Here is a 16,765-nt window from a genome sequence, read left to right as displayed (position 1 = left end):
CGCAGCGGCACCCGGCGGTGCGACGTCGAGCATTGCGAGTCGGTGTCTGGGTAACGCGCGCGCTCGTGATACCCACGAAAAACTTCCTCTAGAGGGTACGTGCGTTTCGTCAACGTGAGCCTTCCTGAGGTGCATCTGACTCATGTTCCAGTTCACAGCTGGTTTCCCGAGCAGTTCGCAACGGCGGTCTAAGTGTGCGTGCAGTCGACGCGTGATCGCCTGGCGGCCGCTTGGGCAACCCAAACGTGCGACTTTGCGTAGCGGACGCTCGGGAGTGCTTGGTATACACGCAACGGCAGTAGTGCCGAGTCTTCCCGCTGAATTTGCATCTTTGGACGAAAACTCCGACCCGGTGGAGGTGATCGACGCAGCGCTCCGAGTTTTCGGGTCTGACTGTGCTATTGCGTTCTCGGGTGCGGAGGACGTGCTCCTTGTCGAGTATGCGTCGCAAACGAAACGGCCGTTCCGTGTGTTCGCCCTGGACACTGGTCGGTTGCACCCTGAAACGTACCGTTTCTTCGATCGCGTGGAGCGCCACTATGAAATCCGCATCGAATACTGCTTCCCGGATGCGACTGAAGTAGAGAAACTCGTCCGAAACAAGGGTCTCTTCTCGTTCTACACGGATGGGCACCAAGAGTGCTGCGGCGTCCGCAAAGTTCAGCCCCTGAGGAAGCAGCTGGCTACCCTTCGAGCGTGGATCACGGGTCAGCGACGTGATCAGTCACCTGGTACTCGGGCCGCGATCCCCGTGGCGCAGGTAGACCCGACGTTCGCAGGTCTCGAGGGCGACGGCATGCTTGTCAAGTTTAACCCGCTTGCGAACATGAGCTCGAAGCAGGTTTGGGACACAATCCGAATTCTGGAAGTCCCATACAACGAACTCCATGAGCGCGGTTACATCAGCATCGGGTGTGAGCCCTGCACGCGTGCCGTCCTCCCTGGCCAGCATGAACGTGAAGGCCGTTGGTGGTGGGAGGACCAAACCAAGAAGGAATGCGGGTTGCACGCAGGAAATATCAGCGGATCCGGGTCGAGTTCGAAACCGTGAAACACCCGTTCAGGAACGCTGGAACATGCTCAGCGTGACCCAGCGTTGTGGAAGCCACAGATGTGTCCGACATCGTCGTAAAAACGCAGCACGAAACGTGCAAAAACCTGCAACAGTATCTGCCGAACGACGCGCCCCCAGCGTATTCCCATGATGGATTTATGAGACCAGCCTCGGCATAGAGATTATGAAGACGAATGTTCGGTTGTTGGCTGCCAACGACCGAGCGCGGCGTCGGACCGCACGAATCGTCTCCCAGGAACTGTGATGCCGCTCTTGTTGCTGGCGATAGCGTATCGCCTCGGCAATGATCCCTACCAGAACGTACCTCAGTCTTTGTTTACCAGCCAATGCGTGTTCGTGTCCATAGACATATACATGCAGTCCTATTCAACGCTCGCAATATCCCACAAGCATCAGTGCATATGCAAATGTACGCACTCGTCAACAACGCTTGTATCGCCAGGATCAGCTGCTGACGCACTTGGGTCATCGCGATGGAAAACGTGCCTAAACCGGACGGCGCGCTGGGAGCACCAGCCGCGGAGCGACGCACATGAGCTCCGCGGCCTGCTCCGGCACCACGACGCCAACTGTCATTACCACTAAAGACGCCAGCATACACCAACGACTTCGACGTTTTCGTCGTTGTCGTCGTTATCGTCGACTACACATAGAGGTTACGCTACCCGAGGCGGCGACTTGTAGAACCTGACGCCTGGTATAGGCGGGACAAGTTGGCAGCAGTGAAGCACGTTGGAAAGCATGTTTCTGGTTTCCTCGAGCCCTGCGCACGCGACTCGACTGCAGCGACGGCTGTTGACAAGACAGCGGTTGCCACTGCGCTCGTATTCGACGCAAAAACTTCCGAGACAAGCGTCATCTGCGCGTAGTTTACAGTGTATTGGCTCGTTTTGGAGAAAACAGCCAGATAGTGCGCAGAAGGAACAAGTGCACCTGCGCGATACCTATGACCCGCTGCCGTTGCACACAGCGCTGCAGCCACCGAATACGAACGCGGAACGAGCGCGAGAGCTACTGCGGGCTCACCTGGACGGCAGAGGTCTTCCTTTCGATGTGAACGCTGTCGACCGGGATAACCGAACAGCGCTGCACTTTGCCGCGGCGCTCGGTTTGGCCGAAGTCGTCGAAATGCTCATCAAGGCTGGTGTCGATGTGAACGCGCAAGACTCGCAGGGGCTCACCGCGCTGCACATGGCATGCGGGTATGCACGTCCAGCAACGGTTCGTGCACTGACTGATGCAGCGTGTGATTTCTTGCGATTTGAGTTGCGCGACTCGAGAAACCGCACTGCTCAACAGTTGGTCGAGGAGCTATTGGCGCAGGAGCAACCGCGCAAGTTCGGCGGTCTTGTTCGCAACTCCAAATACGAAGCCTATTCGGAGATCCTGGAGATCATCAAGACACACACGAACCGGACCAGCTCATAAAGATGACCAGAGCATGGCGTCTGTGGCACTGGAGAGTTCCCCTTGCGTTTAACGGTACCGCATCAACAGTCTGTCGCGCGTTTTCGCTTGCGCGGTGGCCTCGTGGCGGTGCCAAGCTGCTCCACAGGACGCATATAGAGGAGGATCTCTCTGAGGATGCCCAGACATGACGAGTCGTTCAAAAACGTTCCCGTCAGTGCCGCGGGAATACGTCAGGGTTTCTGCGGTGCGTACGTATGGTGTGCGCCTCCGAACAAAGCGGCGTTCTTTATGACATTAGAAACGAGCGCGGCTGATGCCAATGTCAAGTGCCGAGCGCGTCGGGCACCCTGCTCCGGAGCGCTCCACCTCAGCGGGGTGATCCACGGACGTGTACCGGCGTCTGGTACACCGGAGATCTCGGCGTACTGGTGCTCAGCGTTTGATCGCTGAAGAACTGAACGTGCCGCGTTCTGATGTACCGTCAATCGTTGTACCCGCTTGGGCGCCCGCAGTCGCGGACGCTGCCCAAAGTCACACAGGAGATAACCGGTTATCTACAGATGCTTCTATATTACGTTGCGCGGTAGTTTTGCAGGAGACGCTGGATTCGAATTTCGAGCAATCCGCTTCGTGATCTCCATCACTGTCCGCACAAATCAGGGAGCAGCGAGTTTCCGATGTCATTATGATGCCGCGGGGCATTGTCTGTGTAACTAGCGGGACCTCCTCCAGCGAAATCGATCGTCGGCAACTTGATAATTTACGCAGTTGATGTTGACTCGGTGGAGAGAAACCCGCAATGCAATACCTGCTGACGACGCAAATGGCGGAAGCGTGCGCCATGAAACCTCACGGTATCCCTGCTACGTAAAACTTCAGCCCCGATTCCTTCACCATGCACGTCGGGTACGTATCTGACATCTCGTTCGTCGAGATCGACGGTCGCTCTTCGTAGAATGCGGCAGCGCACGCAAAGCTGGAACACATGCACGTGCGTAAACGATACCATGCCGAGTATCGCTAAATTTCGCTCGGCAGAAACAAGATGCATCTAGAATGCATCGCTCGCGCCCGTACCAGTCGATCTGCGCAGAATCTGTTGCAGGTTCTGGTGCTCGAAGGCCGGAGCGCAACCCCGGCAAGACACGACCGGGGAACCTCGAGTGCTCACGACAGGGTCCCGTTCGGCTGCGGAGCGCCGTCCGTGAGCTCACTCGCCATATAACCATGCTCAGAGTGCGTTGGCGCAGGTTCCTGCATGGAACTGGCTGCGACGAGCGCAGCGCGCGCCTCGCGTACCAAGGGATGGGATGCTCTGTGTGACAGTCGCCGCTGTACACTCGGCAGCTTTTCGATGGCACGCAGGCTGGTTGTCGCTCGCTGCCGGGCAAGCTCAACGGCTGCCTCTCTTTGCTCTATGCGCTGTTTCACGCGCATTCTCTGGAGGTAAAACGCTTTTTGTCGCTCCTGTTGCACCTGGGTCACGCGTTCGATCGCCGCCAAAGTGTCCCGAACAAGTTCTCTGTCATACTTGGGCACAGTGTGCCGCTGTCGTTCAAAGGCGAACGTCAGATCTTGGGCGAGCTCCTTCCCGTGGGCCTTGCGGTAAGCTTTCGTCCAACGTAGGTAGCGCGGGTTGCGCTTGCGTCGGAAGGCTCGAATACACTTGGAACGACAGAAATGGAAAAAAGTTGCGTCGTTCCGCACAAAAACACTGCCATGGCCCGGGTAGACGTTCGCGCCGCAGACATAACACTTTTCGATGCGCATGACGCCCTGTTAACGTGCGCTGCGCACAGTCGCGCTCACCACCGCCCCTGTCAGGCACAGAGACGTCGCCGACGACGAGCACCCGACCTCACAGGCGTCACCGTCACCCAGCCGTACTCACTCGATCCGTCTACCAAAACCGACGTCGTACACAAGGATACGGGTTCGAGGACCCAGAAGCACCGGCCGCGACTGTCGAGAAAAGTACACTGACGTTCGTGGATAGACACGTTCCTGGTACGATAGACTTGTGCAGGCGGTAGAGCGGCGCTGGTGCGGCGCGAGTCGGCACTGCGGTAGGGCGGATTGTCGCCGCGCTCCAACATATTGTGTCCATTGATTCCATATAAAAGCATTATATTACAATATTGTTTCATGTCGGATGAAATGGCAACGCCGAGAGACGCGGGCGCGGCGTCGTCTCGCTGCCCGCGGTACACCCGATCGCCTGGGTAGATGCTGCTACTGCTCTTGTCAGGCGAACAGAAGACCAGCCTGTTGACCCTGATACCGATTGTGCGCAGGTTTGTCTTGGTTGACGCCCAGTGTTAACAGCCTTGCAATATAACAAGCTACGCACCGCGAAACATCAACCTGTTCAGGCGCGAGCGACACACCAGAACTTGATCGAGCGCGGGTCCGGGAACTACGTTCACGTGCAACGTACGTGAGGCGCACACATTAAACCGGGACTCGCTGACGAAACGTCACCTTGTTCCGAATCTTGAACGAATCCAGGCACGCTGTTATTTCTGGGGTGTGACGCAAGAGTCATACGGCTGTGCACCATTCTCATCCGTGCAAAAGCACCTGCGTTGACAAAGTACCATGGGTATCTCGCGTGACTCGATCCATAAACGCCGGCTTACGGGCGGCAAGCGTAAGATCCATCGGAAAAAGCGCAAGTATGAGCTTGGTCGGCCACCGGCGAACACTCGTCTGGGGCCGAAACTTGTTCGCCCGCTGCGTGTGCGGGGCGGTCACTTCAAGTTCCGAGCACTCCGGCTGGAGATGGGAAACTACAGCTGGGCGTCGGAGTGTGTGACGCGAAAAACGCGCATCCTTGGCGTCGTGTACAACGCAAGCAATAACGAGCTGGTGCGCACGAATACGCTGGTCAAAGGCTCCATTGTCCACATCGATGCAACACCGTTCCGTACGTGGTATTTTCAGCATTACGGCATTGATCTGGGCAAGAAAGCGGTAAGTTCTGCAGACGCCACAGACGGCACCACCACGGAAGCGAAACGCAGTGCTAGCGTATTGGCAAAGCTGGCAGCACGACAGGCGAAGCGCTCACTAGAGAAAGCACTCGAGGATCAATTCAACTCGGGTCGCTTGCTGGCGTGCATTGCATCGCGGCCGGGGCAATGTGGCCGTGCTGACGGCTACATCCTCGAGGGCAAGGAGCTCGAGTTTTATCTAAAGAAACTTGAGAGGAGGAAGAAGACCAAGTAAAACTGAGGATGTCGCTCGCGAGGACGGTGCGTTGCGTGACGGTTGCAGTGAGCGCTCGGTGGCTGGTGATGTACATGCGCCCCTGCCTCGTTTCGCCGCGCTCGATCAAACACCGAAAGCATCGTTGCGATTGTATTGATGCTTTCCGGACTTGCTATCATGCACACTTAAACAAGGTCCCTGTTTCCTTTTGAAACCGCGAGCGAGGTATCGCAATAGAACGCTTTCCGTATTTCGGGACGAGTCGCGAACGCTGAGCGGCGCACTCGTTGAACCAGCACTGCAGTTGTTGAACGAGCGGCCTCGCTGGCATCCAGAGTACCGAACAGACCAGACTTGACAGGCGCCACTAGGCGGAGGCGGTTGGTAGTAGCGAGCGTTGGCACTTTGTGCTCGATGCTGTCCGCAGTCGATCGTCGTGTGCATTTTGGATCGAGCGCGTCGTGCAAGACGGCGACACCAGATCTCTGTCTCTCTTTAAAAATGATCGTTCAGGTTAGGGTGCCCGATGCCGTTGACGACAAGTTCGCAGCTCCGGGCTCGCTTCGGGTAGTGCGCATGTTTGCTCGGTGGACCTGAAGCGAACGTCAGCAGCGCCATGGCGAAGCGGTGCTGTCTCTGTGTGGACATTGCGGTGACGGTGCATCGAGCGTCGCAGCGGGGGTCTTGCGTTGGCCATTCGCCGCGCTCGCACCCTCGCATCCGAATGGTGGCAGCATCGATTGACCCGCTATTCCCAATGGGAACACTGAGCTGGAGCCAGTGAAAAACAGAAACCTTTGAACGGCGGTCTCACTCGCTGATTGCCGGCTTTTCGCACGAGCGTATTCGGGAACATCTGGTGACTGCCATCGGTTCTGCCGCAAAAATACGTCGCCCAGCGAAGCGCCTCTGAATCCGTCTACGAGGCAACGTATCCGTGGTGTACATGACACCTAGTCAGCCACGGGCATGATCCGCGGTGATATTGAGCATGTGATGCGGCGGTTTCTGAGTCGATGGACATACCGAGGCGCCATTGGTGCGCTCTTTCAACGACTTTTGAAGGATGCATCGAACGCATCAGAAGAAGCGGAACCGCACCGCGTACCATTCTGAGTATTCGGGCGAATGTGGTGACGGCGCTGCCCGACGAACCCAGCTCTATGATCTGGTGGTGCGTTCACCGTGTCCCCGTAACTGAGGATGCATTCCATCATTCGGTTGACATGTTGAGGCGTCTTTCGCTTACAGGGCGTCGCTTTCAGATCGGGAATCCGGTCTCGTCTCCGAGGTAGGCCCTGTCCGTTGCGATCGACTATAGAGCACGCGACCGCCGAGAAGCACCAACCCGGCACCCGTAAAGAAACTGAGACCAGATCCCATCGCAAAACTCGCGACGACAAGCGCTCGGAAGACCACTGTTAATCGCTGAACGACATACCAGTCCGACACCGGACCAAGGGCCTCAAATTTCACAATCAGATAGCCCATCACGTTCCACATTAGCCAACTGAAGCACCAGGCCAACAGCGCTGTGTAGAAGCACTTTATTGCACTGATTTCCTCGAAGCTGACCTGTTGCGGAACTGCGTTCTTGTCCTGCTTATCCGTTTGGGATGTGTTTCCGAAGATCGCCTCCGTAAGCCCGAGTCGCTCGATGGTTTCTCGGAGCTCGGCGTCGCTCTTCTGCAAAGCGTCTGGCTCGTTCGAGAGAACTACAGCGTCACCATTATGCTGCTGCGTGGCCGACGGCGACAACGCGGACATCCCGTTCGAGGTTGTTTCTGGCTCGGCTGTGACTCTAAAAAGACGCCGGGGCTTATCCAAGGATATTCTTTCGAAGAGTTCGCTCGGGTCGTCGGACTCGGAGCGCAGCGTTCGGGCACCGACTCCTGCTCTGCGCTGGTAGAAACCGCTCCGTCGCCGGCCGCTCGGATGGGCACCTGTTTCGATTCCTCTTACACCGCTTAACTGCGGCTTTTTGCTGAATGATGGGATGAAAGCCAACATCTCCAGAAGGGTTCCCGCGGCACGTTCAGCAAATCTTCACTGCAGAGCGTTGCTCCACGCGCCCCTGAGTACCCAGAGCCGTGTCGCTGGCCTCCTGGTGCCCAACTTTATGTCTCTCCCCGTTTTAGACTACCTTTTCAACGGAATACGCTCTGGAGGTTGAATCTGTCCACCAGAGTCTGCAGAAGCGGGTATAAACGCCCTCAACGCCACTCAGCGCGAACGTGGAATGCGTCGCTTGGGACCCTTGTATCCGCAGTCCACGGGCGCACACGCCCCCCGCCAGTGTTCCGCTATCGTCGCTGGACACACGGGACGCTGGACGACCCCGAGAGCCACGTCTGCAGCGCTGCCCCAGCAATAGAAGAAGACGAGGAAGAAGCAAGAGCACGGGTGCTGGGAGCCTGTAGGTGCCGGTTACCGTGTCGCTGTCTGAAGAATGGGTCAGTTATTCAGTAAGCTGGTTTACGTCCTGTTTGGCACGCGGGAGGTACGAGTTCTTGTGCTGGGACTGGATAACGCAGGCAAGACGACGATCCTGTACAAGCTCCTGGAACCGGACTCCAGTCTCAAGCACACCCCGACTGTGGGTTTCAACTTGGAAACGCTGAAAGTACACGGCCTTAAGATGCAGTGCTGGGATCTCGGTGGTCAAGACTCAATCAGGCCGTACTGGCGATCGTACTTTTTCAACCAGGAGGCTATCGTTTTTGTTGTGGACAGCACAGACAAAGGGCGGATGTTGACCGCGAAGCAAGAGCTCCACGCGATTTTAACTGAACCAGAGCTTCAGGGTGCTGTCTTACTCGTTCTAGCTAACAAACAGGACGTACCTGACGCAGCGCGGGTTTCAGAAGTCAGTGAGCGTCTGGGGCTCGCGGATTTGGAGCGTACGTGGACCATTATGGGCACAAGCGCGGAGCGCGGTGAAGGCCTTCAAGAAGCATTCGCTTGGCTGGCACAGCGTTTGAAGTAGACGCGAAAGGACCGTCGTCCGCAGCGTCATGCACTTGGACGTCCTCCGCGCTCTGCTTGAAAAGAACTCCGGGTTGGGGGCATCAGGGCAGCACGCGAGAGAAGCTGCGACGCGCGGCGCCCCGGGGGTTCCCCAGCGCGCACCCGAGGCCCCGTTCGCTGGTGCCGCGCATCACGCGTGCAGCGTTGCGGTCTGGTTCAGTTTGATCAGCGCTGGTTCCTTTTCGGGTGCGCAGTGTGTGCGTTCAGGTGCGCACGGCTCGTGGCAATGCGTTCATTGCATGCATTTGCGCAGTGCTTCGTGCAGCGCCAGCACCGGTGCACGCATCGAGCGTTCGCTGCACACGGGCGCAGCGGTTGTCGTTGTTGAGTGAGGCGCGCGGGGGTGCGTCCTTCACTGCCTCCGATCATCATCATCAACAACAACAACAACGACGAAGCCAGACCGTCAATAAAGTCTGTAAAGCTCGAGGTTTTCCGCAACCACTGTGCGCTGTTCGGAGGCATGCATTGCTTCTGGGATGCCCGCGAGTACCCCAGACAGCAACTCCACTGCGAACGCGTAGACTGCGTGCGGCTCGCAGCGCCAGGAAGCGTTTCGGAATCTCTGGCATGCAACGCACCGAACGCGGCAGTCGCGCCCCGGGGCGTTTCTCGAGTGAACACGTGTCCCAGCGTTGCTGCATGCGTTCGTTGCCGGTGCGTGATACGCTTGTGGAACGCTCGCATGCATGCGCGCAGCCGTTCGTTGGCGATGCGGGATGTCTCGGGGGTCAGGGCACGCGAAACGCGGTTGCGCGACACATCTAGGTCAGGTGAATGTGGGGCATTGCATGGCGCGCTGGATTTGTGCTTTGAGACGTGTCCGAAGTTGTTCTTAGATATACGGACTCGAGGTTCGAAGTGCATCAATAGAAGCTTGGGATTCATGCTTGGTAATAAGATTCTGAGTGGTTTTAAGGAGTCACTTCTTCGAATTGTCGCTGCCGCAGAAACTCGTTAGTTCACCGAAATCAAATTGGTTCGCAAGGTGCTCGAACGAGGATTCGTAAGAAAGCCGATATCATTATCCGATTTACACACAAAAGACTCTATGATGCTCCTTTCCTGGCGCGCAGTACGCTCAAATTGCACATGCTTCGAGGTTTTGATCGGTCAGTTTCGAGGCAACTGGTGGGCGCAGCATTGTGCGCCGCTGGCATGACTTGAAAAAATGATCGACGTCTTTCATCGAAAATTTGTTTACCGTCTAATGCCGGGAACTCACTGAACTTCTCTGTTCAAATGATCGTTTTCGTTCGAAAGACAAGTTCTCCTCTTGTTGCGGCCATAGATGCAACCTTCTTCGACATCAGGAATATGCCTCTAACGTAATATGCGCTCGCAAGCTCTCGTATATTTTGTTTCCGTGGAACGGTTCTTGGAATCTGGCTTTATTCATCACAACAATCGCTACCAGCGGAGAGTGTGCGCTCGCTTTGCATGAATGGAGCGTAGATAGATCGAATTTACTCGACCTGTTTTCCATCCTGGCATCTCCATTCGGCACTCGTTCCATGATAGACAAGCTCGTGCTTCACAACTCTTTTCTGTCGATAGGAGTAGGGTGCATTTGCAAATGCAGAGGACAGTGTGTTCGTCAAAGTAATCGCCCAGAGGAAGCCCGTGATCGCAGGGCGCGGAAACGGAGGAGCGCATCCAGTAAACCCCGCTGTGCCGGTCAAGCGCATGTACCACGCGATGAGGCCAGCGTTGACGTGCCAGAGGGCAGCCTTCTGGAAAAGAGGCACGATGGGTGTATGGGTACATCTGATCACAGTTAAGTGGCACCGCTGCGTAGGGAGCACAGAGGCTGTATACAAAGAACATGCAGATGGCAAGCAAAGCGAAGATACCAAATTCTGTTCATATACGAACTGCGTCCACAACAGCCGGATTCAGCGTAATCGGGACATCTACATTGCCATGGACATTGTCTGACTGCTGACAACGGAGCTGGCGTAAACAGAGAAACAGATGTATCTAAAGCCGGGGGTACGCAGGATCTACAAGAACCACTCAGAGAAAAGGTCCACAAAAGCTGGAGTTGTTGACAATGCGAACAGACCTGAAATCTAGCGTGTCCGCCAAGGTTAGAGGATCCGTTCATATTTTATTCTCACATGAACAGAGACGAGGTCGCCGCCGCATGACCCGCTTGGGCATGAGGCTGGGATTCGCCTTTCTCCTGTCGTGATCGGGCTTTCAGTGCGGGAGCCCTTTCTCCTGCATGTCGATACGCGCCAACAAATAGTTAATGCACTGCGCTCGTCGAGTTTTCTCTGGTGTCAACTCGCTTATTTGGTATCCATGGAACTGCGGCAGTCGACGTTGAAGGAATTGACGATACTCTTTTGGTAGCGACTGTTGCAGCTTCTGGATCGCCCGCTTTACCGGCTCATCTGCCTCTCTGGCGTGGTTCTTCGAAGAGCCGATAAAGTCAGGTGGCGCTCCATCGGGAAAAGCTTGTAGCCACTCTTTCGGAACGTATTCAGTCTCCCATACGTCGCGTTCTCCATCGAAAACATAGCCGAGACTGTATGCAACGAGTCCGTTTATGATGCAGTTGTCCACATCGCCGCTGAGGCAGCGGTACCAGAAGCCATCCGGAAGGGTCGTGGGCAAGGTGCCCGGCTCCACTTCGTAGGCTATAGTTTCACCGGCCTGTAGGGCCTCTTTTAGGTGCGACGCGTTTCCTCCCGTGGCGGACGCAAGCACGCTCGAGCGGGAACGTCTAGAAGCTGCCGCCCGGTACTTGACGGAGCCACAGCGCCGGACGCGCAACTCGGACTGGTTCGTACGGGCCGTGGTTGCCCTGTGCCGACCACGAAAACGTCCGGAAACGTTGGTATAGGCGCGGAGTATGCTTGTGCCCAGAATAAACATGGGTTCGCGGTTCCCCGAAGCACCAGTGCCCCCAGTCTATGCACGAGTTTGGAGCAGAACGACGAATGGGACGGTAGGGGGCGCGGGTACGTTGCATCGCGCCCCGCCGCGGTTCGCAACATCCGGGATCGCCTGTGCCAACGGCGGGATCGCCCGAGCAGCTGGCGACTTTATCACGGGTGTATTCATTTTATGATCGTAAACGCCCAGGAACGCGAACCAGTCGGATGTTTAGGCGCATGAATGCGCATCTGGACGGCCATGAGCAGGATCCACTGCCTCTATAGACAAAGTCAGCGAGCGAGTGTACAGAAGCCAAGCGGCGCGCATCCAGGTATGGAAGTCCAGAACAGCACTGGTGCCTACGGGTCGTGAACCGGCCGTCAAGCGAGTGCGGCACACGCAACAAATCCGCTTTGATATCAAGACGTGACGGTCCATTGAGAACCGCATGAATATCAAGCGTAGTAACAGGTCGTGAGGATTAGGATCCAAACCAGCGGCAACGATCGTGTTCTCCCGCGGGATCGCTGCTCGTGTACATCACTGCAAAAGCGCCCATCCAAGCGATCGCCTCGCGAGAGCGCAAATCTCTACGCTTTCTTCGACTGCCGGGAATCTGGCTCCACGGTTGCAAGATATATTGTGGTGATGAGAACGTTGCCGCATATACATAGCATATGCGCTGCGCCTGCGACAAACATCAGCCACTCTGCGATACGCATGCGAGCGGATTGCCAGAGCCCGATGGCGCTCAATTCCGCCATCATGGAGGACGAATGCACGGTCGGTGACACGCGCGTCGCTCGAAAAGTGCAATACGTCACGAGCACGAATGGGAGCACCCATCCGAGGGTTACACCTAGGGCATGGGGTCCATTCAAAAACTCCAAAAGCCGCCATACTCGCTGGCGTGCCGGTGCCTTTTCAAGCCTGGTCTCTTGCGAGCTTTCATTCGGTGTCGTGGGAGCATAGCGAGGTCCCGAGATCCAAACGCTGAACCCTGCCCAGGTTGCCACGTATTCGATCACGAAATAAGTTAGAATGATCCGGTAGGAGGCAGTTCGTATGAATAGTCCGGCAACCATTGCCGTGTGTCCAAAGCTTTCCCCGGCTCGGTGGACCACAATGGTTGCGAGTTCTCGGCGTTGCGACGTTGTCGAAACAAGCCGCGAAGTAAGCCTCTGTGGCTTCCTGCTGCATTGCCAGGAGTATACAAGCCAGCTTGATGCGTAGACTCCAACAGAGACCAGTTTCGAAACTGAGACCGGAAATAGGCTCCACTGATGCAGATGGTCGGCACAAGCCGATAAAACAGCTGCAAAAAGCGCGGCAGCGAGGTGTCGAAAGGTATTCCGAAAGTCACGACGAAGACTGCGGGCACTGGTAGACTCTTCCGTTGGGGTAAGCGTTGCCATTTCTACCAAGATCGCTTCGAACGACCCAGGAAAGCACGCAGGAGGCGTCTGCAGAGTCCCAGACTCGCTTCCAACGCGTCCTAGGTTTCGAAGCGGGTGTTCCGCACGGGTATATCCAGCGACAAGCTGGGCTCGGAGCAACGCTCGAGCAAGCAACGCGTGGATGCGCGGCCACGTGGCCTCCGACTGGCCGCGATTCATACGACTTTGGATCAATGCCTCGAACTCGATACCCGCGGATGCACGTGTTCGCTTCCATAGCAGACGAGTTCCGAAAGGGTCCAGCGAGCGCTCATACCATCCAGAGTCCATTTCGGAACGTTTATGGAAACACGAATGTCGCGTTGTTGTTGTCAGTGTTCATCGCCCAGAGACTCCCGTAGCGAGTCATTCTGATTTCGTCGCACGTTAAAGTCCGAGGAAACAATAGGCGTCTGAGGCCACGCGCTGTTGAGCCGAGCATCGAGCATGAGATGCAACATCCCATATCATGCCGCTGCGTTTGTAAGGCCTGGTTGCTCGTGTCCACGCGGTTCGCGATGTCGCCGTATGTCGGTAAGACATTCGTGCACCGCGCTTTCGGGCTTCTCAGCAATTCGTTTATCAGCATAGCAAAACACGCGCAATGTTTCTTGCGGCCTAGAGCACAATATATATATATCAACGTTTGGTTCCAATGACGCTCGGAGTTCCATGTTGCGTCCAGGTGGTATCGAGAGACACCACGCAACATGCGATACCGACGACGCCAGTCGCTCCTCGCTGGAGCTCAATACCATGCGCACTGAAAACGCGATGGCCGCCCAGCGGTGGCGCTCGTGCAGCGCTGACTGAGGCATATGGCCAGCGACGGCGATGCACGGTTGCAGTCCCGGACGATGCAGGATCTGTGTGACCGATTCAGTGCAGCCACGTATCCTGTGGGCAACGTCCCAACGCAGTTATCTATTCCCTGGATAGCACGCAGCAATGCCTATGTCTGCGGATGTCGCAGGGGTACTGGAGCAGTCCACGCGTGATGGCAGCTCACGCGGAACTCGAGTGATGCGTCACATGTCGAGGCCATGCGTGTAGCGTAGGTTTGATGTCAGCACCCGGAAGCCTGGTACGCAACTCCTGCACGAGTGTACTTGAATACGATGCACGAGCGGAATACAACCGATGGCCGTATGCAATCCAGGTACTGGCTTGTCGTCGACAGGGCAGGGCCTCCTGCGTACCGAGTCATTTCCGCAACTGGGTCTCCCAAGCTAGAGAACTCGAAGCGATACGCTCTCGTTGACCAAGATTATTCATGTGGACGGAAACTTGCACCACAAAAGCGCGCGAATCTTGAATGCCTTCATAGAGAGGTTTCATAGGTTCATTTCGCAGGACTACCCAGGTACCTCCTGGTTCATGTGTGGTCGCTCGTTGAAATCGCGTGCGTAGCCGAACTTCATGGAGGCACATTAATTCCTTAATGACATATCTTGTACTGGATCGGCGATCCGTCGTGCGGCGCGCTGAGCATGCCGCTACTGCGTCGACTGCCGGTGCGCAGCCCGCTATCTTACCTAACATATTCGCGTTGCTGCAGTTCTGAACCAGTCCGATGAAGTTCAACGTCGCGAATCCTGCGACAGGTTGCCAGAAGCAGTTTGAAATAGACGACGAGAGTCGGTTGCGAGCCATCTATGATAAGCGCATCGCTCAAGAAGTGGATGGCGAAGCGTTACTCGGAGAGGAGTTCCGCGGCACGATCCTGCGCATAATGGGTGCGCAGGACAAGGAAGGGTTTCCCGCGCGTCTCGGTGTCCTCACACCGAACCGCGTACGGCTTCTGATGCACAAGGGAGACGTCGGTTGTCGGGGTTATGGTATGCGTGATGGCGAGCGAAAGCGACGAAGCGTGCGTGGTTGCATCATCAGCAGCGAGATGAGCGTAGTGAACCTGGCCATTGTGCGTCAAGGCGAGCAAGAGATACCCGGCTTAACGGATCGAATAATCCCGCGTCGTCTGGGTCCGAAACGAGCTTCTAAAATCCGCAAGTTGTTTAACTTGAGCAAGGACGACGACGTGCGCAAATATGTCATTCGGCGCAAAGTGACGACTGCCTCGGGGAAGACCTACGAGAAAGCTCCCAAAATCCAGCGTCTAGTGACCGCGCAGTCATTACAGCGTAAGCGTCGACGGCGAGCCGTACAGCGCACAAGGGCCTTGAAGGCGAAAGCGGAGGCCGCAGAGTACGAAAAGCTCCTCGCTCAGCGACAAGCCGAGGCCCGCCAGTCACGAAAGGAAAGTCGTAGTCGACGGTCTGCACTACACAAATCACGGCTGTCAGCTGCAGTGTGATGCAGATGTGTCCCGAGATTTTGACAGGCACTTTGCCCTCACACGTGGAAGAGATAGCGAAGAGATGCTCTCGCGAAGCTGAGTGCTCCCGTGGCGGCGGTTCTCGATACGAACCGTTTAGAAACGAAGATCAGTAAATGATCGAGGAAGTTTTGTACAAGGAGTCTACCGTTTTTGTCCATGGCCTCGCGAGAGAGCGTGGTTCAGCGCTCGCCACACGACACGAAGTGCGATACGAATGGACGCACGTAGCTAGCACGCCCCCTGTACTCGTTGGTAGACAGGGAGGGATTCTTGGGCGCATTAGTATCAAAACGAAGAGGTAGCAACGAAGCGGACACGTGCGCTTTTTGAGGGGTCTTCCAATGACCGCAGCGCCCGTCTCCGCGCCAAGCGTCTTTCCCACCACCAGTGAACAAGCGGCAAACCAAGCGCACTGGCTGCTCCAAGCGCAGAGAAAGCAAGCGCACTTTGGAAACAAACGGATGCAGTTGCTGCATAGTCGCCTTCAAAGTCACCCAAGTAAGGATACTTTGCTTTGAATAGACCTCCGAAAACGAGGAGCGTTATAGTGCCCGATACGGAAAGCAAAACCAGCAGCGTCAGAATCGTTCTCAAAGACATGCGTTCGGTACTGCGCGTCACCAGAAGGGTTACGGCCAACAGCAGCCGCAGCCGCAGCCGCAGCACAACGGGTCGCATCCGAAAAACCGCTGTACAGCGGTTCGCATTTCAGCGTCTGAGAAAACGGGTGTTCTCGCCGAGGCTAGCCGCCTGCGGATCTCGAATTCGATGTTGCTTCGGCTGCTGACGAGCGCCAGCCTGCTGCCTCATTTCATCATGAGTTTTACGTTTCTAAAAATGGATAGCTTGCATTAGATTTTGCGTTGCTGTATAGAGGCCGTTCTACACAAGGATATCATGGAAGTTCTTTCCAATCGAGGGTAATTTGCGTTCGAACCTAATCATGTAGCTGACTCCGAGTACCCGCAGACCTGCAATGGAAGAAGCTGTGCAGGATCGAAAGCTGTAAAAGATACCTATGGACATGTCGACCTAGCTCTCCGCGCTCAGCGTGCGTCGAAGTAGATGCATACAGTCGGTCGCACGAAGCTGCTTCTTTTTCCAAGTGGGTAACCTGCACTAAACCACTGCGAGATTCACATGCAACTCTGAACTAGTCGCTCTGTTGCTGCTCTTCATTTTTCTCTTCCCAACTTTTTTAAATGGTCAACTTCGGCGTTTGAGGAGAAGCAGTAAGGACTTTCGGACTCATATGCAGTTTTCAAATGCTCTGTCGTCTTTTCAGAGTGATTTCAATGACGCCTTGTCGCTGGAATTCGTCACGACCTCTGAATCAAGATCATTCGCGACACGCTGGAACAAGGGTACCTAAAATAACCCGAA

The 16,765-nt window shown here is 55.9% G+C and overlaps 9 protein-coding genes across 9 annotated transcripts, besides 1 other annotated feature; 5 read left to right on the top strand and 4 right to left on the bottom strand.

Annotated features, from left to right (window-relative positions):
• Positions 1-142: 142 nt before the first annotated feature.
• On the top strand, positions 143-1,051 carry CYME_CMT162C (APS reductase; the record flags this gene model as incomplete). Its single annotated transcript, XM_005539136.1, has 1 exon — positions 143-1,051. The coding sequence occupies one exon, from the start codon at positions 143-145 to the stop codon at positions 1,049-1,051; it is 909 nt and encodes a 302-aa protein (XP_005539193.1).
• Positions 1,052-1,816: 765 nt separating this feature from the next.
• CYME_CMT161C (chloroplast signal recognition particle component SRP43) lies at positions 1,817-2,503 on the top strand (the record flags this gene model as incomplete). Its single annotated transcript, XM_005539135.1, has 1 exon — positions 1,817-2,503. One exon carries the CDS (start codon positions 1,817-1,819, stop codon positions 2,501-2,503), a length of 687 nt encoding a protein of 228 aa, XP_005539192.1.
• Positions 2,504-3,652: 1,149 nt separating this feature from the next.
• CYME_CMT160C (60S ribosomal protein L24 homolog) lies at positions 3,653-4,255 on the bottom strand (the record flags this gene model as incomplete). Its single annotated transcript, XM_005539134.1, has 1 exon — positions 3,653-4,255. The coding sequence occupies one exon, from the start codon at positions 4,253-4,255 to the stop codon at positions 3,653-3,655; it is 603 nt and encodes a 200-aa protein (XP_005539191.1).
• An 828-nt stretch (positions 4,256-5,083) lies between these two features.
• Positions 5,084-5,713, top strand: CYME_CMT159C (40S ribosomal protein S8; the record flags this gene model as incomplete). The annotated part of the gene is made up of 1 exon (XM_005539133.1): positions 5,084-5,713. One exon carries the CDS (start codon positions 5,084-5,086, stop codon positions 5,711-5,713), a length of 630 nt encoding a protein of 209 aa, XP_005539190.1.
• A 1,227-nt stretch (positions 5,714-6,940) lies between these two features.
• On the bottom strand, positions 6,941-7,705 carry CYME_CMT158C (hypothetical protein; the record flags this gene model as incomplete). Its single annotated transcript, XM_005539132.1, has 1 exon — positions 6,941-7,705. The coding sequence occupies one exon, from the start codon at positions 7,703-7,705 to the stop codon at positions 6,941-6,943; it is 765 nt and encodes a 254-aa protein (XP_005539189.1).
• Positions 7,706-8,144: 439 nt separating this feature from the next.
• CYME_CMT157C (small GTP-binding protein of Sar1/Arf family) lies at positions 8,145-8,681 on the top strand (the record flags this gene model as incomplete). The annotated part of the gene is made up of 1 exon (XM_005539131.1): positions 8,145-8,681. The coding sequence occupies one exon, from the start codon at positions 8,145-8,147 to the stop codon at positions 8,679-8,681; it is 537 nt and encodes a 178-aa protein (XP_005539188.1).
• Positions 8,682-10,924: 2,243 nt separating this feature from the next.
• On the bottom strand, positions 10,925-11,605 carry CYME_CMT156C (hypothetical protein, conserved; the record flags this gene model as incomplete). Its single annotated transcript, XM_005539130.1, has 1 exon — positions 10,925-11,605. The coding sequence occupies one exon, from the start codon at positions 11,603-11,605 to the stop codon at positions 10,925-10,927; it is 681 nt and encodes a 226-aa protein (XP_005539187.1).
• Positions 11,606-12,198: 593 nt separating this feature from the next.
• CYME_CMT155C (hypothetical protein) lies at positions 12,199-13,023 on the bottom strand (the record flags this gene model as incomplete). The annotated part of the gene is made up of 1 exon (XM_005539129.1): positions 12,199-13,023. The coding sequence occupies one exon, from the start codon at positions 13,021-13,023 to the stop codon at positions 12,199-12,201; it is 825 nt and encodes a 274-aa protein (XP_005539186.1).
• A 1,594-nt stretch (positions 13,024-14,617) lies between these two features.
• CYME_CMT154C (40S ribosomal protein S6) lies at positions 14,618-15,358 on the top strand (the record flags this gene model as incomplete). Its single annotated transcript, XM_005539128.1, has 1 exon — positions 14,618-15,358. One exon carries the CDS (start codon positions 14,618-14,620, stop codon positions 15,356-15,358), a length of 741 nt encoding a protein of 246 aa, XP_005539185.1.
• Positions 15,076-15,994: a sequence feature (possible transcribed region).
• Positions 15,995-16,765: the final 771 nt, after the last annotated feature.

This window comes from Cyanidioschyzon merolae, chromosome 20, assembly GCF_000091205.1.
Source record: "Cyanidioschyzon merolae strain 10D DNA, chromosome 20, complete genome".
Classification (NCBI taxonomy): Eukaryota; Rhodophyta; class Bangiophyceae; order Cyanidiales; family Cyanidiaceae; genus Cyanidioschyzon; species Cyanidioschyzon merolae.
Note: the sequence above shows the minus strand (reverse complement) of the source record. Positions and strands in the feature narration are given on the sequence as shown.